The sequence below is a fragment of the Acartia tonsa genome, chromosome 12 (assembly GCF_053477335.1).
Source record: "Acartia tonsa isolate MP-2025a chromosome 12, ASM5347733v1, whole genome shotgun sequence".
NCBI lineage: Eukaryota > Metazoa > Arthropoda > Copepoda > Calanoida > Acartiidae > Acartia > Acartia tonsa.
In genome coordinates this window covers 9,919,721-9,947,101 of record NC_137271.1, presented here as the reverse complement: position 1 = coordinate 9,947,101, position 27,381 = coordinate 9,919,721, and the positions used below count along the sequence as shown (strand labels likewise).

The 27,381-nt window shown below is 34.2% G+C and overlaps 1 protein-coding gene across 1 annotated transcript in view; it reads right to left on the bottom strand.

Moving 5' to 3' along the window:
* Positions 1 to 27,381, bottom strand: part of LOC145334174 (all trans-polyprenyl-diphosphate synthase PDSS1-like) — a 320,870-nt gene that overhangs the window by 19,569 nt on the left and 273,920 nt on the right. The window contains exons 2-6 of the mRNA XM_080179538.1: positions 19,963 to 20,132; positions 19,425 to 19,464; positions 18,440 to 18,511; positions 17,820 to 17,928; positions 17,124 to 17,201 (exon numbers count right to left, since the gene is read on the bottom strand). Of these exons, the coding sequence (XP_080035664.1) occupies positions 17,124 to 17,201; positions 17,820 to 17,928; positions 18,440 to 18,511; positions 19,425 to 19,464; positions 19,963 to 20,116 (453 nt within the window). The 5' untranslated portion in view covers positions 20,117 to 20,132. The remainder of the gene's footprint in view (positions 1 to 17,123; positions 17,202 to 17,819; positions 17,929 to 18,439; positions 18,512 to 19,424; positions 19,465 to 19,962; positions 20,133 to 27,381) is intronic.

Here is a 27,381-nt window from a genome sequence, read left to right as displayed (position 1 = left end):
GGCTTCCTCAGCCACCCAATAAGCCTCAGCCATAGTCGCAGCCGCGCGGCTTAAAGAAAACATAAGCCACTGTAAGCCTCAGCCGCATTCAGCCACTGTAAGCCTCAGCCACTGTAAGCCTCAGCCACAAAACTCCAATTCAGCCACATTAAGCCTCAGCCGCACTAAGCCTCATTCAGCCAACGCCCCTCTAAGCCTCAGCCGCAATCAGCCGCGCGGCTTATAGTTGGGGAAGCCTCAGCCACACTCAGCCGCGCGGCTGTTAATAATTTGAAGCCGCAGCCGCACTCAGCCGCGCGGCTTCAAGAAAGCCTCAGCCGCAGACGCAAAGTTATGATTATGCCGCAGCCGCAGCCGCGCGGCTTGATATTTGTAAGCCGCAGCCTCAGCCGCAGCTTAATTTATTAAATTCAGCCGCAGCTTTGACACAGCCGCGCGGCTGAGATATTGTAAGCCCCAGCCGCAGCCGCAGGTGCTAAATTAGTACAAGCCTCAGCCGTCAATTCAGCCGCGGGGCTTAATTTTCATTTAATTTTGTCTGTCTGAATCTTAAGATCTCAGCAACCACTGAACTGACAATGTTGTCCTTCTCAGGAATCCTTTTACTAAAGTAACAGGATGTCTGTGTGTCTGTGTATCTGTGTGTCTGTACTGAAGGATCTCTCTAACCGCTGAACCGATCGGGTTCTCCTTAACAGGGTAGCTTCTCATAGGTCCTGGGAAGGTTTATAACTATTTTTTGGGGGGTGGGACACCCCCAACCCCCCAAAAAAATTAAAAATCCCCCCCCTCAAAAAAAGAAAAATTTTTTTAAATTTTTTAAACTAAAATTAAAAATGAGGGGGGAGGCCCCCCCCCCCTAAAAAAAAAAATCCCCCCCCCCCAAAAAAAAATTTTTTCTTTACTTTTCTTTAAAAATTTAAAATAAGAAATTGGGTTATTAAATTTGACTCTCTCTCTTCCTCAAGTGCCCCCTAGAGGCCTCTAGGGGCGTAGCCGCTAGTTATATATATATTGACATTGGATGGTTTTGAGCTAATTTTGGGGTGGGGGTCAGACATTTCCATCGCCCAAAAATAATTTTTTTAAATGTTATACTTTTAAATTTTTTTATATTCTTTCATAAAAATTTTATCTTAAGTTTTTTTAAAATTACAACATAGAAACTACCATCTCGAACAACTACAAAAAGTTTGAACCTGTAATGTAAGAGCTCCAGAGTGGCGCAATCAGTTAGCGCACGGTTCTTCTACACTGTTATGCCGGGGTTATAAGTTCGAATTTCACCAGGAGCAATACGTTTTTGAACGTTGATACTTATGAATATTATTGAATACTATTTATAGGGTAACTGCCCTACTGACGTTTGCCTAATTTTATTGTTTTTAAAAGATACAAATTTTTCAGAATTTACTTAATATTCACTATGAATTTGTATTATCTTAAATTTTTTTTCTTGTACAAGTGGCCTATTTAGCTCAATGGTAGAGCACTCGTCTTGTAAACTAGGGACCGTGAGTTCAAACCTCACAGGGGGCAATCAATTTTTGTGATACTCAAGTTATATAGTAGCTTCTCTATTATTTTTCCGTTTAGGTACGCAATACTTGTTCTATATAATTAAGCTTCTCCTACTTAGATATTTCTTCAATTTTAAATGTATTTAATACTTTGTGGTTGATGAGAGACACTGAAAAAGTTATGCAAAAAAAAAGATTTATACATATTTCATTTTTCATAGTATTTTTAAATTAATGAAAATAATTAAATTAAGATTTGGGGAGGGGGGAGGGTGTGTGTGTGTGTTTATTTTGAACACAAATTATCCTAATATGTTTTCTAACAAAAAAAATTTAAACAGCGATGTATTTTACTTTTTAAAGTTGGTTGAAAAAAGGTCTGTAAAATGCAATAAATTGTCCTGTATAATATGCAAAAAAATCTACATAATCTTTATGTACTCGATAGATTGAAATAGTTAAATGATTATCATATATCATCCGATTTTGTTTATTTTACAAAGATGCTTACTAAAATTGATTTTATTTTCGAAACTGCAATTATTATAAAAAAATGTTTCTTTATCTTTATCATTATGTTATACAATTTCTGAATTTATAAGCAATACATGAATCGATATATTATTACTTTGATGTTGTCCATATTTTCATGTACTCTGATAAAGAAATAATCTCAGCTGGCTAAAATAACAATAACCCCCATACACCCCCTTTAATCCATCTCTCCCCTCTTATGGGATATATAAATGAACTGGCCAATAAATGAGGTCCATAATTTTATTAACAAATTTTCTTTTTTTTAATATATCCACATATTCTATTATATAAAGTGGTAATGTGAAGCTTCTTATTGATCCAGGGAAAGTTTATAATTTTTTTGGGGAAATGTATCTTTTCCCTCCCAAAAAAAGATGTCCCTCAAAATAAATTATTTTTGCTTCCCTTAAGTATTCCTAGAGGTTTTAGGGGCGCAGCCACTAGTATCCTTTAACCATTAACTCATTACATATTAAAACAGGTTTTAAAAGTATGTACATAAGAGTTATACCTATGAAATTTAGCACCCAATAATTTATTAAATTGTTATTTTTTTTTAGACCTAAATTTTTCTTCAAAATTTCTGTCACCTTTGGTCTAGTGGTTAGTGTGGCAGTCGTGTGTTGAAAAGGTTCTTGGTTCAATTCCACCAAGAATTGAATGTGATTAAAGTTTTTATTCTGCTATGGACATTGGGACAATGGACAATAATTTTTGTTTCCTCTCATTTATATTTAGTTATTTTCCTCTCAAGTTGAAAAAAAATTTTAAAAGGAGGGTGGATATAATGTGTAAAAAAAGATTAGAGGAGATTTGTTCTAGGTAAACTTACTTTATTTGTAATATTATTAACTAAATTTTAATATAAAATTGCTTTACACCTATGTTCTAAGGGTTAGTGAACCATAATGTGTAAGAAAGGTTTTCTGTTCAATTCCACCAAGAATTACATATGATTATTTCTAAAACCTTGTATAAAGTATGGAGAGTTATTTTGTCTGTAGATTAAGAATTCGATAACTACTGAACTAATGAAAACTTTTTAAATTGCCTTTTCCAAGTTTTTGAATTTTTTAAAAAACTAAAATTAAAACTGGTGGGTGCTCAACCAAACTCCCCCCTATTTTCCCATAAAAAAAATAATAAAAGTCACCCTTCATCCCCCCAAATTTTTTCTTCTTCTGGGATTCGAACCCGGATGATAGATGGTTCAAAGCTGTTACCGTACCAAAAAGCTATCAGAGCTCCAATATTTCAAAATGAAAATTTGTCTTATTTTTAGATCATTAAGTATTATGATGTCTGTTTGTTTGTCTGTCTATATGTTTGTACTACAGGATCTCGCTAACTACTAAACCGATATGGTGCTCCTATTCAGGGTAGTTTCTTATAGGTACTGGGAAGGTTTACAACTATTTTGGGGGAGGGTACCATCACACTACCAGAAAAAAATTGCCTTAGAAAAAAAATTAAACATCACCCCAAAATTAAAAATGGGATTTACTCGCCCTGGCCCTCCCCACCCAATAAAAATCACCCTACCCCCCAAAAAATTATTTTAATTCAGTTCTTCTTTTTCCAGTACCTATTGTTTAGTATTTTTTGTAATAACTTCATAATTACATTGTCATTAAGATTATGTGACATAAAAAGTTAGTCATAAAAATTATACCCATGAATTATTGTAATAAAAAGCATTTTTGTAAAAAAAACATTTTTCATAAGAGGTAAGTTTTTATGACAAATACATTTATTGCAAGTGTACATATGATAAGCATTTTAAAGATGATTATTTTTAAGACAAATTTAACCTGCGTACCATGGCTCAACATGTAGCGCATCTGCTTGTCATCATGGAGGTAATAGGTTCGAATCTTGGCCAGACACTGCGTGAAAACTGAAGACGTTAAATGGTTCCTACTGCAGCTATGCCAGGTATGCAACATGTAAAGTTAGAGTATGAGGATTTCCTTGGCTCGTAAACAGGCGTAACTCATTACCATAGGACTTTCTGGCAGGTAGTTGGTTGCTGGATAGATGTCACTTAAATTGGAAAGAATTGGTTCCCCTTAATTATCCAAGGTTCAACAAGAAGCGCATCTGCTTGTCATCAGGGAGGTAATAGGTTCGAATCTCGGCCAGACACTGCGTTATAACTGAAGACATTAAATGGTTCCTACTGCTGCTATGGCAGGTGTGCAACATGTAAAGTTGGAGTAGGAGGATTTCCTTGGCTCATAAACAGGCATAACTCATTACCATAAAACTTTCAGGCAGGTAGTTCAATAAAAAAAAGTTGGTTGCTGGATAGATGTTACTTAAACTAATACAGAAAAGGAAAGAATTGGTTCCCCAAGGTTCAACAAGTAGCGCATCTGCTTGTCATCAGGGATGTAATAGGTTTAAATCTCGCGCAGACACTGCGTTATAACTGAAGACATTAAATGGTTCCTAGGTGCTAGGTGTGCAACATGAACAGGCGCAAAGGAAAGATATAATTCCCCTTAGTTATCCAGGGTTGTTGGACCTTGAGTTAATGTCATAGAAACCCTCGACCGTGGCTCAACATGTAGCGCATCGGCTCGTCGTCTGGGAGTTGATAGGCTTTGTACTGCATCATAACTAAAGATGTTGAAATAAAATCCTACTGCTAAAAATCTTGTATAAAACTTTGGGTACCAGTATAAAACTTTGGGTATCAGAATAAATTTTTGTCTATTAGTATAAAACTTTGGGTACCAGTATAAAACTTTGGGTACCAGAATAAATTTTTGGCTATTAGTATAAAATTTTGGGTACCAGTATAAAACTTTGGGTACCAGTATAAAACTTTGGGTACCAATATAAAATTTGGGTACCAGTATAAAACTTTGGGTACTCGTATAAAACTTAAGGTACCAGTATAAAACTTTGGGTACCAATATTAAAACAAAATTTTAGGTATTAGTATAAAATTTTGGGTACCAGTATAAAACTTTGGGTACCAGTATAAAACTTTGGGTACCAGTATAAAACTTTGGGTACCAGTATAAAATTTGGGTACCAGTATAAAATTTGGGTAACTGTATAAAACTTTGGGTACCAGTATAAAACTTTGGGTACCAGTATAAAATTTGGGTACCTGTATAAAACTTTGGGTACCAGTAAAAAACTTTGGGTACCAGTATAAATTTTTAGTACCAGTATAAAACTTTTGGTACCAGTTTAAGACTTTGGGTACCAGTATAAAACTTTGGGTACCAGTATAAAACTTTGGGTTCTATTATAAAACTTTGGGTACCAGTAAAAAACTTTGGGTACCAGTAAATTTTTAGTACCAGTATAAAACTTTGGGTACCAGTTTAAAACTTTGGGTACCAGTATAAAACTTTGGGTACCAGTATAAAACTTTGGGTTCTAGTATAAAACTTTTGGTACAAGAATAAAACTTTGGGTACCAGAATAAAATTTTAGTACTAGTCTAAAACTTTGGGTACCTGTATAAAAACTTTGGGTACCAGTATAAAACTTTGAGTACTAGTATAAAACTTTGGGTACTAGAATAAAACTTTGGATACCAGAATAAAATTTGAGTACTAGTATATAATTTTGGGTACTAGTATAAAACTTTGGGTACCAGTATAAAACTTTGGGTACCAGTATAAAATTTTGGGTACCAGTATAAAACTTTGGGTACCAGTATAAAACTTTGGGTAACAGAATAAAACTTTGGGTACCAGTATAAAATTTTGGGTACCAGTATAAAACTTAAGGTACCAGTATAAAACTTTTGGTACCAATATTAAAACAAAATTTTAGGTATTAGTATAAAATTTTGGGTACCAGTATAAAACTTTGGGTACCAGTATAAAACTTTGGGTACCAGTATAAAACTTTGGGTACCAGAATAAATTTTTGGCTATTAGTATAAAATTTTGGGTACCAGTATAAAACTTTGGGTACCAGTATAAAACTTTGGGTACCAATATAAAATTTGGGTACCAGTATAAAACTTTGGGTACTCGTATAAAACTTAAGGTACCAGTATAAAACTTTGGGTACCAATATTAAAACAAAATTTTAGGTATTAGTATAAAATTTTGGGTACCAGTATAAAACTTTGGGTACCAGTATAAAACTTTGGGTACCAGTATAAAACTTTGGGTACCAGTATAAAATTTGGGTACCAGTATAAAATTTGGGTAACTGTATAAAACTTTGGGTTTTAGTCTAAAACTTTGGGTACCATTATAAAACTTTGGGTACCAGACTAAAACTTTTGGTACCAGTATAAAACTTTGAGTACCAGTATAAAACTTTGGGTACTAGAATAAAACTTTGGGTACCAAAATAAAATTTGAGTACTAGTATATAATTTTGGGTACCAGTATAAAACTTTGGGTACTAGAATAAAACTTTGGGTACCAGAATAAACTTTGGGTACTAGTATAAAACTTTGGGTACCAGTATAAAATTTGGGTACTAATTCTGAATCAAACATTTGAAAAAATCCTGCTGTCCTCCCCCCTCTTCCCTCCACTCTTATTCTCACAACCCCTAACCACCCTCAACTCTCCAAAAAATGTGCTAGAATGCATTTAAAAAATCCAATTTAGCCGAAGCCTCAGCTGCAAAGCTTATTTTATAATCAGCCATAAGATCAGCCGCAAGGCTTAATATTGTATTCAGCCGCAGCCGCATTCAGCTGCGCGGCTGAATTTAATTCAGCCACAGCCTCAGCCGAACGGCTTTCAGTAAGCCGCAGCCTCAGAATCAGCCGCGAGGCTTAATTATGTTATCAGCCACTCTCAGCCTCAGCCTCACTCAGCCGCGCGGCTTAATTTTCCAATCAGCCACTGTAAGCCGCAGCCGCTATGAGCCGTGCGGCTTTTAGTAAGCCGCAGCCTCAGCCACAAATCCTTCAGCCACTGTAAGCCTCAGCCACCCTCAGCCACTGTAAGCCTCAGCCGCTCGAAGCCTCAGCCACAAAATTCCAATTCAGCCACTGTAAGCCTCAGCCACCCAAATTCTTATTAAGCCTCAGCCGCATTCAGCCGCAGCCACTCTCAGCCGCACTAAGCCTCAGCCACTCTCAGCCTCAGCCACTTCCATAACTTTAAGCAGCCGCAGCCACAGCCGCAGCCGCAAATTAGGATTCAGCCGCAGCCGCAGCCGCGCGGCTGATAGCGCGGCTTCCGAACCCTGATATTTTGAGTGTGTTGTTTTAATGATATAATATTATGATGAGACATTTTTATTAGAAATTTGTACACTTTTTTAGGTTTTAGTACACTTTCAGTTTTGTTAACATCACATTTTATATACAGATATCATAAAACAAGAATAAAAATGTTCAAAAAAATGGTATTTTTTTTCTTATACCAGCGCGGCGGTTGCGTCCCTAGCAAATAGGGGCTTTATATTCAAAGTTGTAAAAGTAAGCAAAAATAGCCTAAAAAGCTTCCATAAAAAGGAGAACTCAATCAGTTTAATAGGTAATGAAATCTTAAGCTTTACAAAAAAAACCTTACTACTTTATAAAGTCAGCCAAGCGTGAGCTACTTGACTAAACGAAATTTGTTGCTTATTAATTTTTAAAATACTAATTTAAATTTTAACAATCTCTGTAAAAATATATTTGCGAAAAAATTATCTTTAAAGTAGTTGCGCTATTAATAACTATTAAGGAAAAGAAAAGAATGACAACTGCATAAAATTTCTTTTCAAAGCATTACATCTCGAAACTTTTTTTTGGTAATTTTAAAGGAAATAAGCAACTTCATTAGGTTACAGACAATTTTTTCTTCTAGAAACCAAGACATAGCCGCCTAATACTAATGTATTTCTTAACATTCATAATATTCAGCCATGCGGCAAACAGAAGCCACCCAATAAGCCTAAGCCATAGCCATAGACGTCCAAGGGGGGGGGGGGTAATGGGGCGATTATCCCCCCCAAAATTTTTTTCATTTTACCCCCCCATTTAAAATTTACCCCTACCCTGGGGGTGCCGTAGGAGGGGGTATTTACCCCCCCAAACAATTTTGGGGGGGTAAATACCCCCCCAAAATAGAAAATCTCTAACAAAAAAAAATTTTTGCGCGCTTCGCGTAGGCACCCCCAAATTTTTTTTTCATTTTACCCCCCCCATTTAAAATTTACCCCTACCCTACGGGTGCCGTAGGCACCCCCAACCATTTAGGAGGGGGTAATAGAAAATCTCTAACAAAAAAAAATTTTTTCGCGCTTCGCGTAGGCACCCCCAAAATTTTTTTCATTTTACCCCCCCATTTAAAATTTACCCCTACCCTGGGGGTGCCGTAGGAGGGGGTATTTACCCCCCCAAACAATTTTGGGGTGGTAAATACCCCCCCAAAATAGAAAATCTCTAACAAAAAAAATTTTTGCGCGCTTCGCGTAGGCACCCCCAAAATTTTTTTCATTTTACCCCCCCCATTTAAAATTTACCCCTACCCTATGGGTGCCGTAGGCACCCCCAACCATTTAGGAGGGGGTATTTACCCCCCCCAAACAATTTTGGGGGGGTAAATACCCCCCCAAAATAGAAAATCTCTAACAAAAAAAATTTTTTGCGCGCTTCGCGCGCATTTTTAATACTAAATTTTTGATAAAATTTAAATTACCCCCCTCAAAAATTTTACCCCGGGGGTATATTTTGGGGGGGGTAAACAAATTTTACCCCTGCCAACAGATTTCAGGGGGGGTAATTACCCCCCCAAGCAAATTTTACCCCCGGGGTAAAAATTTTGGGAGGGGTAAAAAAATTTGCGGCGCGCCATTTTACCCCCCCCAAAACCGAATTACCCCCCCCCTTAAAAAAATTTTACCCCCCCCCCCAAAATAAAAAGCTTGGACGCCCCTGGCCATAGCCAACTTATACAATTAACAACTAGTCTCTGCAACCCGCAGTCAGTTATTTTGAGAAAAAAAACTGCAGTCGCAGAAAAATCATTTGCGCAGCTTTTACGAAGCTGCTGTCGCAACAATCCAGACTGCTTTCAAGAAGCTGAACAGCTTGAAATATGAATCAGACACTCTATGCCGCAACTACCCCCTACCGCAGGCATCCTAACCCAACCTTATTTGAACCTTTATGAAATAAACTTATAATTTTGTTTAGACATAAACCTTTATATATTCTGCTTATTCAGTTCTGGCACTCTACAAATGTTAATGTTTGTTTCTTCTACCTTTCAGGGCTTCGCTTTTATGGATGTTGTCATCCTTTAAATAAAGATACACGGTGTAAACCAAAACAACGTTAAAAATTATAAAATAAATCTATGAATCGCATTATTTCAATTTAATACTTGATTATCAAGCTCTTTATCAAAATATTAATTAAAAACATGATTATAAACAAAGAAAATGCGCTGAATATATGATCTTGCAAAATGGTTACAGGATATATGAGGATATATTGACAGCGGGAAATTTGTTGTCAATTTAGCCTGTTAATATGGACCTCATTTATTGGTCTGTTCGTTCATGCAGTAAGAGGGGAAAGGATGGAGTAAAATGGTTGGATGGGGGGGGGGGGTATCGTTATTTTAGCCAGCTTCGAGCATTACTTATCTAAGTACATGACAATCTGGTGCAACATCCAAGTAATAATGTATCGAATGCTAGCAAATAGTGACTTGGTGTAAATTAAACTGAAACAAAGCTATCATCATAAATCATTTTAAAAAGCCGCTGGCAAAAAAAGTTTTTTGAAATATGTGAGCTTATCTCAATATTCAAACCATTTCACAAAAGTTCATTCAGTTTTACAATTTGTTATTTTCAATTTTGCCAACGAAAAAGGAACTTAATGTCATTATGCGTAACACACTTTGATGTCTAACAGACTTACGTACAGTAAAACCAGGTATGGGGGAGGGAGGGGGTATTAGACTGAAAATTACAATGGTACCCAAAAATTTATAACTAAGTTACATTACTCAATGACTCAAAAACTTTTTTAATGTGTATGTTGGGGACTAATGCAGAAGGGGTACTTTTGTTTATAATCACTGAGAGGGTATATCAGTTTATCATTGATTGTCTTATCCCTTAAGATCCCTGAGTAACCCCAACTGCCAGGGATAAGACAATGGCAGATAAATTGATGCACATCCCCAATGATGATACACATAACATAATTATACCTTCTGTAGATTACAATTGGTGGTTGAAACGAATTGATACTCAACTAAATGAACTAACCAATCAAAATTTTGAGTCCCTAAAGTTGTTAAGCTAACGAATAAGAAAACTTTGGGTACTGGTGTAATAAACAGCGCAATGTCTCCTTCCTCCCTGCTCAACTGCACTGCTAAAAAATGGTTTAACTTGAACTCTGGCTGCATTGATCCAGCCCTAACCAGCAATCAAGAATATGCACCAGCAATAGAATGAAGGAATTGTCAAATTATTTAGATTCAGTAATGCTATGATTTGTCGAGAATTGTCTATTTTTGATGTTGTGGGTGGGGGGGGGGGGGGGCCCGGGGGGGGGATATAGAATACAAAAATATCGTCAATTTAGATCTCTAACATGGAACTCATTTATTAGTAAGTTCGTTCATCCAGTAGGAAGTGAGAGTATGAGGTAAAAGATTATGTGGGTTGACTTTATTTTAGCCCACTACGATTTTCACTTTATTATAGAACATAAAAATCTGATATAACATCCAATTAAATATATATCCATTATTATCAAAGCAATAAAAACATACATATACAATTTTCTAGACAGAAGCCAATTTAAAACTCCTTTATCCCCATATAAGTTGTTATAGTACGTAGCCTACGTATAGCCTAGCCCAATCCTAGCCAATGCGCAAAATTGCAATAATAAAATTCAACATGGTGTACAATCACCTACGCATATGTATGGAAATGCGTTTTTCCCAGGACATTTGGCTGTTAATTACACTAGTCTCCATTTTTTTTTTCTGATTCGTTGGCTAAAGAACTTTTGGGACTTTTGATTTGTTAATTTATTAAGCTAAGTGCCTAACGATTCAAACACTAATTGTAATCTACAGAAGGGTTAATTATGTGTATCATCATTGGGGATGTACACCAATTAATCGTCCATTGTCTTGTCTCTTTTGGTCCCCGGTTTCTACATAGTGGGGATTTCCTAAAAAGTGCCTGGCGAGCACTGCCCCCCCCCCCCCACTTATTATTTTTGAAAGAAACTAAAAAAGGGGTTGCCCTTACCTTGCTGGGCTACCCAATACCTGATATAACCTAACCGCTATGCGGATGTTATACTATGCAGGGAACAGCGGAAAATGTCATGTGTGACGTCATAAAAATACGCCTATTATCTCTCGCTTTTTATAGGGGTTTCCTTTCCCACTTTTCTCATCCTTCCTTTTTGGACATATTTTTATGACGTCACACATAACACTTTCCGCTGTCCCACTATGCAGATGTGATGAAACACCTACTATTGCAAGATACATCAAGGATATTATGTTTGTTTATTTATTTAAGCAAAAAGAAATACCAGTTTTGCCATGGTTCATTGCTTATCAATTGCTTATAACTTAAAAGTATTATTTCAGCTATTCAAACAGATTTAGCTAATGATAAATCTTTTAATATAGCGAAATTTCTCCAGAATGGATTATGCTAGTGTGTCTGTCTATATGCAGGGCTTCTCTAACATTTCATACAAAACACATTTTAAAAAAAATATCGTATCTGTTATGCTCTAAGAGTTAGGCTAAGGAGTGCCCCGTAGGGTTTAAGCCTCTTATGGAGGTTGTTATTATTACTCGTTGGCTTGGCTAAACGACTTTGGGGACTTTTGTTAAATTGGATTGGTTTATTTAATAAGCTGAGTGTCCAAACATTTTAACCACTAATTGTAATCTACAGAAAGGGTAATTTTGTGTATTATCATTTGGGATGTACATCCATTTATCGGCTATTGTCTTAGCCCTCTAGATCCCTGGTTAAAGAGGTATTACAATGGACGAAGAATCTATCGTTTCCCAATTCGTATGTGTAAAAATGAAACTTTATAAAATTGGAGGGGTAAAAGATTGATTTAATCATCATTGGGATCTACTGCAGTTCACGGTAAAACATTGCTGGTAACGAATATTGCCAAAAATCTATGAATTTTAAAGGCTGCTAGCTGCAAAACGGCTGAACGTACAGATCATGCCCGCACACTGTTTTAAGCAGCATAAGAAGGCCTAAAAATAATTTGGAATAGCCATAAATCAATAATGCATAATCATCTCGCAGTTCAGAGAATTGTGCAAAAAAGGCCTATTTTGCGCGTTTTTTCTTTAGTGAAGCTTTCCCTGTGCATCATTGGATCTTGGCTATTCCAGATTATTTGTAGGCCTTCTTATACCTTTTAAAATGGTGTGCGGGTATGATCTGTACGTTCAGCCGTTTGGCAGCTAGCAGCCTTTAAAATTCATAGATTTTTGGCAATATTCGTTACCAGCAATATTTTACCGTGAACTGCAGTAGATCCCACCATTGCCCTATCCCTCTTTCTGTTCACAATAAATCTTAAAATGCTGGACTACAATCGGACTTTGTCGTCCTTGTTTTTGGGTTGGTTTATTAAAACGACGCCTGTACGTACATAAAGACTAATATAAGGATTGCAAGATTTGCATCCAACACAGGATAGGTATGCCTAAAAATTATTATTCTAAAATAAAAGATTGTAAATAAATCAAGAAAAAATCGAATGAAAATATGTTTATAATCAAGGGCATGCGGGAATGATGTGTCAACATTAAATTTTAATTTGGGCCAACCCCCCCCCCCCCCAGGCAAAAAAATAGTTGCTGCACCTAAAATTTTATTTGAGGGGGTAATGGATTTATTTTAACTTAGATTTTACATCTTAATTTGTTTATCAAATAAAACTTGTAGCTTGCTAAAACAACGATCACTCCCATCCCCCCATTTACCACATCTTTTCCCCTCCTTCTGGATAAACGAACTAACCAATAAATTCCATATTAGCAACCTAAATTGACGACAAATTTTCCCCTGTCAATAAATCCACGTATTTTATAAATACATTTTATACAAAGCCCTTTTTCTCCAATATACTTATCAATTTTCATTGTGTTTTTGCTTGGATAAAACCAGAAAGTGCAATTTTAAACAATGCATACTGTATAAACCCTACGGGAAAATAATGGCGTCAATAGGAAGGGTTTTAGTAGGTAAGCAGGGATCTAAAGGGATAAGACAATAGCCGATAAATTGATTTACAACCCAAATAATGATACACAAAATTGCCCTTTATGTAGATTTAATTCAGTGGTTGAAACGTTAATTAAGTCAACGAATAAGAAAACGTAATTATCAAACTTTGGAGACTAGTGTATTAAACAGCTCATTGTCCGCTCTCTCCCTCTCCGCAAAAAAATTAGCATTTTTGTTTTTTCATTCGACAGTCCGAAAAACGCAAAAAAAATTAAACCTCCTTATTTCTAGACAGAAAATTGAATTGTCACATAAATCAATTTGTTATCAACAATAAACAATTATTTCCTTATTGTTTCTTATCAACATTGGGCTGTTTTTTAAACTAGTCCCCAAAGTTTTATAATAACGTTTTCTCATTCATTGGCTTAACAACTGTGGGGACTTTTATTGAATGTTGATTGGTTGGTTCATTAAGTTTAGTGTTCAAACGTTTTATCTTTTAATGGTAATCTAGACAATGTGTAATTTTTGTAAATCATCAATGGTGATGCACTTCAATTTATCGGCCATTGTCTTTTTCCTTTAGATCACTGGTTCCTCATTATTTCATTAAAATGGTTCACGAGGCCCTATTAAAATGGTTCTCTACTGCTTACTGTATAAGGTAGGAAAAGAGATAAAGCTTATGGCAAAAAAAAACATCCTAAATCCATTAGCATGATGTTAATATTCGAGTTACACAATAGAGGGGGAAGGGGTAAAATAACTCTATGTCACAAATCTGTAGACCCAATGCCGACTTTCAATAGGGTCTTTGAATATCAGCCAATAGTATCATAAATATTAATACATCCAAGTCGCTACAAAAGAGCAGACAGTAATTTGCTAGCAGACGAAAAAGGGTTAGGGAACAGAGGCCAGGTAGTTGTCTGGGTTATAAAATCTATACTGATTACATTTATTGTGTAAATAGTAAATATCAAAATAAAAGAAAATATGGCCAGAGATATAAAGGGAGAAGACAATGGCCGATAAATTGATGTACATCACCAATGATAATTAGTAGTGAAACGTTTGAACACTCAACTAACTTAAACAACCAATCAGAATTCACTAAAGTCCCTAAAGGCTAGTTTAATAAACAGCCCATTGTCCCCACTCTCTCTATAGTATGGCAGTTTTTCTCGCGATGAATTATCCTTTTTCCCTGACTAGGGTAAAAAAACTGGTATTCACATTGCATGTTCAAGAATGCAGAATGCAATCAAGGATAATTTTTCAGGTATCAAGGGATAGGACAATATGCATGAAATAAATCTGTGAGTGATTATAAAGAAGAAAGGAAGTAGATTAACTAATCAGCCAATGTCATTTTCCTCCATAAATATTTTTCTGTTTAAAGAAAATATTTAATAAATTTAAATTTTCAAACTTTCTAATTTACATATTCCTATATCCCAATATAAAACCATAGATACAGACACTGTAAATTATACATAAATGCAATTGTGTGCCTTCAAATCCGCAAAACATCTAGCTTATGCCATACTGTCTAAAGTCATCTGTTTAGACTAGTTATTTATCGCATCGTATTATAGACAGCTTTCCGCGGATAATAAAACGATAAATTAAAATATTAATTACGGTTTTGCGAGCCCCGAGGGTCCGAAGCCCCAGTCTAACAAAACTGGCATTGATATTGTGATTTTTATTTTACTATATACAGAAAATTGTCTATAATATGAATATACGAACCGGTTATAATGAAGCAAATATTAATTAGTTTTGAAGCCAAACTGTAACTATGGCACACTTAATGCAATTTCAAGCCATAAACTATGCCTAACATGTTCTTTAAAAAAAAGGCTCGGTAGCCGCGCATCAGCCAAACTTTAGCCACAGAGGCTTTCCCTTAAAGTATCTATCGAGCACTGTATCCCCCCTTATTCTAAAAAATAGGGGGGGGGGGTATTTGTTAATGCCTAACCCATGCGAAGGAGCTCTAACCCTATGGGGCCTATAACTGCGGTATCCTAACCCTGCGGGGCTAGACAGTACCAAACATAACCCTACGTAGCCTGACCTAACAAGCAAGCAAACGAAAAACTAAAAGTAATCATTTTCAATTAATTGCTCGACAAAAGCTTGATGTAAAAAATAAAAATCCTATCGTCCGTTGGTAGTCCGTCCTTTTAAAATTGGCGCGTTTTTTGCACGGCTGTCGAGTATTGCTATCATACGTAAATCATTGTTAATTACATTTTAAGAAAAAGATAAATTATAGGCATACCAATTTTCTTAGGCTTACAAAATACTAATTATCTATGAAAACTTTACTGTATTGTAGATATACAGACAATAAATTGATGTACATCCCAATTATGATGGGTAAAATAACCTTTTTTTTCTGTATTAAAATAACTGGTTGAAATATTTGGACACTGAAAGATTTAACCAACTGATCAAGATTTATTAAGGTACCCAAAGATTTTTGGCCAACATATGAGAGAACGTTTTCCTAAAAATTTGGGTACCATGTAATGTACTCCCTTCTAGTAAATAGTAATCTATCTATTTATCTATCTACCATGTAGTACAACAAAACCAAAAAACCACAAAGTAAAAATTTATCCTAAATGCTGTGGTTGCCTTTTAGCAATAAAAATATATTTACCATAACTATCTTTCTATTTCAATAGTTTTCTATCTATCTATTTATCTTTATTCTCATTTTGCTATTCATTTGATTATCAAATAACAGAACTTACTCTTTTAATCTATTTCGCTCTCTCTTCTATTTAATTTCAATTTCGTATAATTTTCAAAAAAATAGAATTTTGGGTGCTTTCCATCATAGTGCCTGATAATCCCCCCTTCCCCATGTTATTCATATATATTAAAAATATGGTTGTCCCTGAGAGGGGCCCTAATCCTGTTGGGCTGCCTAGTACCAAATATAACCTAACCTGACCTAAAGTAATAAACAAACAAACTAAAAAACCACCCTTCCCCATTTTTCAATCTATAATAAAAATAATAGGGGGAGGGGGGTTATTTGTCCTCAACACGGCTTTTAGGGATAAAGCCTAATTTTGTTACTAACGTGGTTTAATTGTTTGTTATCTAACAAATATAATTTGTACAGTATATTTCTATAATTTATTACTTCTTTAAAGTCATAAAATAAAACTGTAGTTTAAGTCCAGGGTTGCAAGTAAAGGCAAATTGAAGAAAATTGTTCTTTTTGTTTTTTTAGGGTGGCAAAATTATACAACAAAAAATCCCTCAAACTTTTAATTTTGTGTTAAAAAAATTGGAAAATATTTAAAATTTGCTCTACTCCCCTGGATGCCTCTAGGGGCTCTTGAGGGAACGTGGAATGGGTGGTTAATTCTACCCTTTAAATTTTTTTCTGGGTTGAGTTTTTTTTGAGAGGGTTCAGTAACCCTCTCCCCAATTAGTTATGGACCTTCCCTGACCTTCAAAAAGCTTTACTGTAAATGAAAACCAGATGGGTTCAGCGGTTATCGAGATGCTTCGGTATAGACAAACACTTTTTACTTTTAAGGATGTTAACTTTAGGTTGAGATTGATTGATTGATAAGCCTCCAGCAGGAATTGTCATCACAGTTCTTTTTTTCTGTTCAGTTCAAGTTATGCCCGTGTCGAGGTTGAGAAAATTCGCTGCCTGGATAGGCTGAGTCCATAGGGATAAAACAGTTAGGTTGGTACGATTTTGAGGGCAGTTGAACAAGTGGTTAGTAGTGTGGGTGTGTATTTTACAGTTGGGGCATTTGTCGTTGAGATTAAACCATTGCTTAGGGAAAGATTCTGATACTAGGCGCGAAGCTCCTCTACAATATGAAAATCCTTCTGACTTACCAGACTGGAAGTATGCCACATCTCCGAGACCATGCTGATTATTCGTTGCTTTCTCTCCAGCTCGGCATCTCCTTCAATCTGAAATATTTATTTTTGATGATTCAATGCGCAAAGAGTTTTCTAAAGGTCTTAGCTTTCTTTTATACCTCATTATTTTAATATTAGGTAATTTTATTTAAATATCTAATTAGTTTATTGGCTTTTTAACTTTACAAGTAGCTATTACCTTGAGTTTAGACATATCAATGTGCTTTTTAATGTTTAGAGGAGTAAAGTTCGAACCCTAGCAGAACATAAAATGTAATTGTTAAACATAATTTCATTGTTGAAGGCATTTTACATTAATATGTGTGTTTTATCCATTTAAATTTTTCCGTATTTTATTTCCTTTATCTTATTACTAGTGGCTACACCCATAGAGGCCTCTAGGGGCACGTAAATTTTTTTCGTTAATAGTTTTTTTCTCCGATTTCTCTTGAGAAGGTGGTTGTACCCTCAACCAAAATAGTTATAAACCTTCCCATGACCATGAGAAGCTACATTGTATAGGAGAACCATATCGGTCTAGCGCTTAGGGATACACCTTCAAATGAATTTTTTTTTCTTTTAATTCAATAACTTTCCAGCATTTTATTTGATTTATGTTAAAGAATGAGGAATTAACGAGTAACAATACAGGTAAACTGAAACACTTACCCCTAGATGGCAATTGACAGCACCAGCCATAGTTCCGGTCAGCCTGGGTCGGATAAATTTACCCTCGCCATTAAAGTAATACACAGACATCTCGTTCAACAGGGTATCACTGAAATAAAAATCAACAATTAATAGGAATATGTTAAACAAGTACTATTATGCAGGGATCTAAAGGGATAAGACATCTGCTGATAAATTGGTGTACATTCCCAATAATGATACAAAAAGTTACCCATTTTGTAGATTAAAATTAGTGGTTGTAACGTTTGGACACTTATCTTAATAAACCGACGAATCCAAATTCAATAAAAATCCCCAAAGTTGCTGAACCAACGAATAAGAAAACGTAATAAATATTGTAATAAACAGCCCACTGCCCCCACCTCTCTGAGAATTATGCTATCGTAGGAATAACAATATTACAGCATTCAAGCTTCATTTAGGTCCTGAGCAGGTTTTTATCAATTTTGTGGGAGAGTAACTAAATTATCTTGTATGAAAAAGCTTCTAAAAAACCTCAACCCTCTACACTTTTAAATTTTAGGTGATTTTACACATGACATAACTAAGAGAATACAAACATCATGTAATTGTTTAAAAATCTCCTAAATATATATTACCTTCTTTTAAGAGAATGATGGATATCCGAGACAAGATTTTCCATCACGTTCAGGCGTTTCGGGGCTGGGTCACTAGAAATAGATTATACTTGGTACATTCTTATAATAAAGTAACAGAATGTTCATCTGTCTGTCTGCGTGTATCAGCAGTTTAATAACTCGGTAATGTTTCTATTTTAATATTGATTAAAGTAGAAATTAAATAGAATAGAAATAGATTAATTGGGGAGGGTACCGCCACTATTGCTAGTACGCTATCACAACAAATTTTGGGAATAGTCCCTTTCGTAACATCGCCCCATAAGGGGCGATTCGTCGTATTTTTAAAATGGCTTATTATAGAACCCAGTAAAAGTGTCTGACTATGACGCCAGAAAAAATTAACAATCAACCAATGAGAGACCGCTATATATTTTACCATTTGTCAATTACAGTGAATACTGGCTTCTCATTGGCTAATTGTTATTTTTTTCTGACGTCATAGTTCGACACTTTTACGAGGTTCCTTATTATAGGTTAGGTTAGGTTATATTGGGTTAAGTGATTGCCCAAAAGGGTTAGGTAATTGGCCCCGCAGGGTTAGAGCCCCCCGCAAGGGCTAGAAATAGGAGAAAAGTTACTGTGAAAAATACAAAGAATCGCCCCATAAGGTGCGATGTTACGAAAGGGACTATACCCCAAATTTTCCACCTGTAAAATGATAAATATTAGGATGAACTAATTCAATTTCGACTATATATTATACAATAAGTTTTAATTTTGACTGACGTCTAAAAAAAGCATAACATATTTTCTCGTATTCATTCGAATCCGGTGGATAGGAACCGGTTCTCATCCATACGAAAAAACTATGTCTAGCATCGTATTATATCCAGCTTTCTACGAATATAGAAATGTACAATCATAAGATTAAAACCAGTTTATAATACGATGCGAGAAATAACTATTCTTAATTATTAATTTTAGGTAATATAACAATTTATACCTGTTAAAGGCCAAGTTATGATGTACATTTCTTCTTTGCTCTGAAAAAATATATTGTTATTTGTCGTCTTACTAAAGCTTTGAATTAAATATCTTAGCCAAGAAATATTTATTTTCAACTAACAATTTGAACCTTTATAATTTAAATTATTAATATAATAAGTGGTGCTTTATGATTTTTTATAAACAAAAAAATTGGCATTTACCCTCAAAACACCTATTGAGCACAGGACTCCTTACCCCTATATTTTGAAAAACGAGTGGGTTAGTTTTTGTTTTCTTTTATTTGTTAACTAAGTCTAGGTTAGGTTATGTTATGTAAAGGATAGTTCCGCAAGGCAATTGTGCCACAGATATAAGCCCCGGCCCCGCAGGGATTGAATCCCCAAGACATTTTTTTCTTAAATTTTTTTTTCTTTTAAAAAATAAAAAGTGGAGGGTCGACTTCCTCTACCTTTACTAAATCACACCTAGAGTCCCCTAGAAGCTTAAAACTGTGTGACGATTGGACATAATCATACTTAATTTTATTTCTATACCTGGGGAAGATCCTTTTAGTGTTGACATACTCCTGGCGGCCATCCCATCCAAGTTCCAGGTACAGTTGCCTGCTCCAGACTTGGACACAATACTGCGGCCATTGCCAGCCAACAGCTTTTTGGTTGCAATTCTAAACGGACTAGAAGTCGCCATTTTTAAAGCATTTTCTGAAAAAAAAACATTGTTCATTTTAATGCATTGTATTATAGACAGATTTCCACGAATAGTAAAATGAAAAATCTGAATATTATTCAAGTTGTCTTGGCCCCTAGGCCGCCCAAGGCCTGAACCAAAAAACTAGTATTAATTTTAGGATTTTTATTTTATTATACATGGACAATTGTCTGTCAAAAGATACAATACATTATTTTCCAATATGGCTGAGAACCAGCTCTAATCCAGCGGATTATAATTGGTTTCGATGACACACTAGAAAAAAAAATTTATTTTGATTAGATGACAATTTTGTTGTCATTGTGATTTGAGGAAAACGAAAAATGCAATTTAAGAATAGTAAACGTTGCGATAAAATTCTTAAAATTGCCAAAATCTTTAAACCGGTATATCGCAAGAATTTTTCTTCTATCCAAAACTTTTCTATTTATATATAAATATTGTCATCCAAAAAGAATGCTTTGATTGTAATCAATAAAGAAAACAAATACACAAAAATTTCACAGAAGTAAATATGACAATAGATTTTGGAAAAAGCGCCAAAATCATGAGGATTTGAGAACTACCCAAGATTTCTAGATCCACTTAAGTTTTCTATGAGAATACTGTAATAATGGATATTACGATAGGGAAAAAATGTTGTCAATATAGGTTGCTAATATGGACAACAATTATTGGTCAGATAAAAGAAGGGGAGGAGTTGGGTACTAGGGGGAGAATGGGGAGATCGTTATCTTAGCCAGCTACAAGTTTCACTAGAGTATATGATAATCTGGTGTAAGATCTAAGTAATAATAAATCCGTTACTGTAAACGGTTTAAAGAATTCTAAAATGATCTATAAAGTTCTTATAAGCTAATAACCTCCCCCTTTTTTCCTACTGCTAACATATATTACATAAATCAAAAGGGAGAGGACCATTAAATCGAATGAAATATTTTAGGAACAAAAGTATTGCTCAACTTAACACACTTACAATTGACAGAAATTAATCATCAATATCTTTGTTTCTTCATCGCATTGGAGAGTTTTGTATCATAAAAAAATATTTAGCATTTTGCAACAAATTATGTCTAAAAATTGGTTTTTGTATAGCATATGAGCATACTGTATTATGACAGGGATATAAAAATGGCTGATAAATTGATGTACATCCCCAAATGATGATACAAAAAAATACCCTTTCTTTAGATAACAATTAGTGATTATTACAATTGAACCACTCAATTTATTGAACCAATCAATCAAAACTTAATAAAAGTTCCCAAAGTTGTTAAGGTTGAGCCATGAATTAAAAAACATTTAGAGACTAGTACAATAAACACTAAACAGTCCATTGTCCACTCCCTCCCTGGTATCATGACAATGACTGTAGTTAGAGAAAATATATTTAGTGACTCTTCAGATCTTACAGTTTAATGTCTTTTTCATGGTGCCCCTACAAAAACACAAAATTCATGAAAAAATTGAAATATTTACTAATGTTGTAAAAAAGAAAGTTCTATATCAAGGAAATAAGGATAGTTTTAGACCCTCATGGAAAAAACCCTGTGCATGCCATTAAATACAAATTATACTCCAAATTTGTTACTAAAGGGGTAGTTTCAGGAAATGCATTTGAACTTAATTTAGTGAACTGCATATTTTTTGCCAGTTAATGGGTTAAACTATATTTATATGGCATATATTTGAAAGAATTTTATTTTTTTACTACGTAGTTTTGAAAATATCAAGACTTAAAAATCGTCTATTTGCGATATATGCAATTTAAAAAGATGATTTTCAAGTCTTGATATTTTACAAAGTAAGTGGTAGAAAATTTGAATTCTTTCAATTATATGCCATATAAATATAGTTTAACCCATTAACCAGGAAAAAAAATGCAATTCACTAAATTAAGTTCAAATGCATTTCGTGAAACTACCCCTTTAGTCTTAACGAAAATTAGTGGCTAAGAAAAACACTCTTTTCTTTTAAATCAAGATTACGGTTTTTTTCGTGGTCAAATGCAAAGTTTCAGATATTTGCAATGATTTCAAAATAGTTCTGCAAAAAATCTTAAAAGTGCAAAAGAAAAAGCCAGGCCAATCATCTAAAAAAATATATACAATTTAAAAGATGAAGCTTCCATTAAAACAAAGGTAAAGGACAAACGAACAATTAATCTTCGTCAGAACCTTATAAGCATAACATAATATTGTAGTTTGTTGTTCTAGAAACCAGTACTCCAAAAATCAGACATTTATATCATACAAACAGTAGTTGTCAATAAAGTTAAAAATCGTCATGTTTTAAATAGACGTACAAACTTCCTGGCAATAATTATAGAATTGTTAAGCTTTCAAATCCATACCTAACTGTTATAGGAATTATCATGCACAGTTTGAAATTGATAGGACAATTTTAACATGTATATGTAATTGAAAGAGCTAACTGTTATGGACAGACCGACCCTTATCATAAATGGTTTTTGTATTTTATTATCCTTGTTTTGAATTATGAAAAGTACATTTTTAATTTTTTGTTTGAAATCATCTATGTCAATAAATGTTTATTTCCCATTAGGAAGCATACTGTTAATTTGTGTAACTTTTTTAAAAGCGAAGCTTTTCTATAATTAGGGTCGGTCCGTCCGTCCGTCCGTAACGGATAGCTATTTTCGCTAATTTAGGCATGTTAGAATTATCCTATTGATTTCAAACTTTGCATGGTGATTCCTGTAGTAGTTAGGTACGATTTAGAAAGCGTAGCAACTCTATAATCATTACCAGAATGTCCGTACGTCCATTTTAAACATGTTGATTTTTTAAATTTTTTAACAAAAAATTTTTATGTGATCTAATAATCCGATTGATCTTATTTTTGGTATACTGATTCCTGGGACAATAAAGTGCAATATTATAAGCGAAGCAACTCTATAATCAAGTCCTAAAAATGTAAGTATGTCCATAAACATAATCAAGCAGTTTTTCAACAATTTTACTTACAATTTTGCTTCGACATTTATACATTTTTATTCTCATTATTCAGTTCTGACACTATACAAGTGTTAGTGTCCGTTTGTCCTAACGTTTCAGTGCTTCGCTTTTATGGATGTTGTCATCCTTGTTTTGACAAAGATGACTACAAAAAATGTGTTGCGATAAATCCTTTATTACTTGCAATTATTTATGAATGAAAATACTTGTGTATTTTATCATCCTTGTTTTTTTTATTATGAAAAGGGATTTTTTGTTACTTAGTATGAAATTATTCATGTGAACAAATGATTATTTCCCATTATGAAACATACTGTTAATACTGGTAATTTGTGTAACATTTTTAAAAGCGAAGCTTTTCTATAATTAGGGTCGGTCCGTCCGTACGTACGTACGTCCGAGATAGATAGCTTTTATTCGTTAATTTAGGCATGTTAGAATTGTCCTATAGATTTCAAACTTTGCATGATGATTCCTGTAGTAGTTGGGTACAATTTAGAAAGCGTAGCAACTCTATAATCATTACCAGAATGTCCGTACGTCCATTTTAAACATGTTGATTTTTCTACTTTTTTAACAACAAATTTTCAAGGGTTTTAATTATCCGTTTGATCTGATTTTTGGTATATTGATTCCTGGGACAACAAAGAACAATATTATAAGCGAAGCAACTCTATAATCAAGTCCAAAAATGTAAGTATGTCCATAAACATTATCCTGTTTTTAAGCAGTTTTTCAACAAATTTACCTACAATTTTGATTCGACATTTATACATTTATGTTCCGATTTTTCAGTTCAGAGTTAATGTTAATGTCCGTTTGTCCTACCGTTTCAGTGCTTCGCTTTTATGGATGTTGTCATCCTTGTTTTTAACATGGATGACAAAACAAAAACGTGATGTGAGAAATATAGGATGCTAGATAAAATATTAATATACTTAATACTTACCAATTTAAAAATAATATGACAATTTCTAAAAGAAGCATGTGTAAGATTGATTTTCTCATAAAAGTGATATTGCCATTGACCGTTTTTAATGACAAAAGAACAAAATTATAGCGAATTAATAAAATGCTTTGATTTTAACAACAAAACAGAACAACACTGCATGGTAACATCCAGAGAGAGGGACAACAAATCTGTAAAACAAAAAAAAATTTTACATAAGTAATGTCAAAACATCCACAAAAACGTCGGTCCTTCGGCCAAGTTAAGTTATTTAAAATCCTTTTAATTTATATCACTGATTATAAATATTTAAGATTATAAATTGCTAAAAGCACATGATTCTTTTATAAAGTTTTTGGTTTATAATTACATTTTGGCTAATTATTCTATAATTACAGTCAAAATTATTAATGGATGTTGAATTTACGTGAATATTAAGAGAGGGGGAAATTGAGTGCTAACATGGACATAATTTATTGGTCAGTTCGTTCAGTCATAAGGAGGGGAGAGGATGGTGTAAATGAGGGTTATGGGGTCGTTATCCTAGCCATCTACATTATAAGTTATCATTTTTCATAGTATGACTCCGCAATTAATGTATAAAAAACTTTTTTTAGATTACCTATCCCTGTCACTATAGCTACAACTGATTATCGCCAATGGCACAGTTTACGTTGAACTTTAGTTTCAAGGCCATAAAAATATTATGCATTCAAGTCAGCATAATATTTAAAAATTAGGAATCGGTATTTCGAAAATCAGATGAATGAGATAATTATATCATATAAAAGATTGCTGTAAAAAGTTAAAAACAACATGTTTTAAATGGACGTACAGACTTTCTGGTAGCGATTATAGAGTTACTACGCTTTCCAAATCTTACCTAACTGTTATAGGGATCTTCATGCAAAGTTTTAATTCGATAGGACAATTTTAACTTGTCTAAATTAAAGAAAAGAGCAAACCGAAGGACGGACCGACCCTAATCATAAAAAAGATTCATTATCTAAAAATGAGTTTAAGGCAAAGAAGATGTGAGAGTTTGTGCTGTTGTAATAATTTTGCATATTTGCAGAAGTGTGGGCGCACTTAAAAATATACAGTATTTTATAGTTACTACTATATGATGATAGAAATTGATAAATAGCAAATTCAAATTATCCAAGTAGTAAGATGTTTTTTTGTCTGTAGCGAAGGATCTCGCTAACTACTGAACTGGTAAGGTTCTCTTTTGCAGTGCAACTTCTCATAGGTTGTGGAAAGGGTTTATAGCTATTTTTGGGAAGGGTACCACAACTCCATCCAAAAAATCTTTCACTCTTTGGAACTAAAATAAAAGCCATCATCACCTTAAGTGCCCTAGAGGCCTCTAGTGGCACTTAAGGAGGGGAGGGTCGAATTTGATAACACATTTTATTATTTCAGATTTAAAAAAAAAGTAAAAAAATATTCTGGGGGGGAATTTTTTTTATTAGGGGCGATTTCTCTTGGGAGGGTGGTGGTATCCTCCCCCAAAATATTTATATATCTTCCCGGGTCCTAGGAGAAGCTACCCTGTTAAGGAGAACCCAATCGGTTCAGCGGTTAGCAAGATCATTCGGTACAAACAGACAGACATACAGACAAACACACATACTGTTACTTTATTATAAGGATGGTAGAAAATACGGAAAAGACCAACAGAATGTTGACGAATATATCACTTATGAATGTGCTTTTCAGGTAGTCTTAACATAGGTTTTTAGTGTTTTAAATATCTAGTTTTTATGTATAGGGCCGAGGGGGGGGGGGGGGGGGGTGACCTCTAGAAACCTATTATGTGAATATGGTACTATAATTAATAGCTTGTAATTTGTTTATTTAGTAATATTTTTTTGATTCATAGTGTTATCAAATACTAAATTAAGCTTTAAATATGTTTGTTGTTTTGTTTAATACGCATGTAACGCTTCGATGCTACTAACATCAATAATGAATTTATTATTATTTGGATCTTACATCAGATTTTCATTTTCTCTAATAAAGTGAACCTTGTAGTGGGCTAAAATAACGATCACCCCCCATCCCTTTACCCCACCCCTATCCTCTTACTGGATGAACGGCCCGACCAATAAATGACAGGGGACAATTTTGTTTCCTGTCCTAATATCCACGTATATACTACATTCATTCAATTAATATTATTATCTGTTACATCAATATACGGAGATGTGTCAGTTGGTTGATACGTAATGCATATATTAAGCACTTGTCGCGTTATTTTAATGACTTCTTAGTCAAACACACAAATAGAAAATATATGTAAAGTATTAAGGTTTTTTTATTTGAATCTTAAGAGCTCTATAGCTACTGAACCGATGGAGTTCTCATTTTAGGTTAGCTTCAGCTCCTGTGATGTTTTTAAACTATTTTTTTCTGGCCCATCTTTGTCTCTCCGATTACCCAGAACCCAGAGGCTAGGGGCGTATCCGCCAATTAAATTTATAATGTATTAATTAAAAATATTTAAATATTATTTAGATTCAAAGCATGAAATGAGAGCAAAACAATGCATAGAAAGGCAGCGTAGACACTCATAGATCAAAGGGATAAGACAATTTCCGATAAATTGATACACAAAATTACCCCTCTGTAGATTACAATAAGTGGGTGAAACGTTTAGACAACCAACTAAATGAACCAACCAATCAAAATTCAACAAAAGTCCCAAAAGTTGTTAACATGTTATTATAAAAACTTTGGGGACTAGTGTAATAAACAGTCCAATGTCCCCTCCCTCCCTAGTAGAGAATATGTTCCATGTTGTGTTACAGTCGGACATAAGCTTATGTTATGCTGTAGCTGTGCTACTAGAATTGAGTTTTTGAACATAAATTATCAAAATTATAGTTTCAGAACTAAAATTAATTTTGAATTATTGTTTAGCTTCAAAGATTTATCTATCTACCTATATAAAATTATCACAAAAACGCCAAATATGTTTATGCTTAAATGTTTTTCCTGTATGGCAACGAAATCGAATAATATCCGCTTAATTAGAACCGGTTATCAGCCTTACGGAAAAATCATGTATAGCATCGTATTATAGATATTTTTCTACACATACTAAAATAAAAATCACAAATCAATACCAGTTTTGTCAACCTGGGGCTTTTAGCCCCTCGTGGCTAACAAACTGGTTTTAATCTTAAAGATTTCTATTTTAATATCCATGGAAAGCTGTATATAAAACGATGAGATAAATAAAAATTCAAATCTTATTTTATTCGGTCATTTCTTAAAACACAATTTTAGCAACACAATTAAAAGCTAATTTT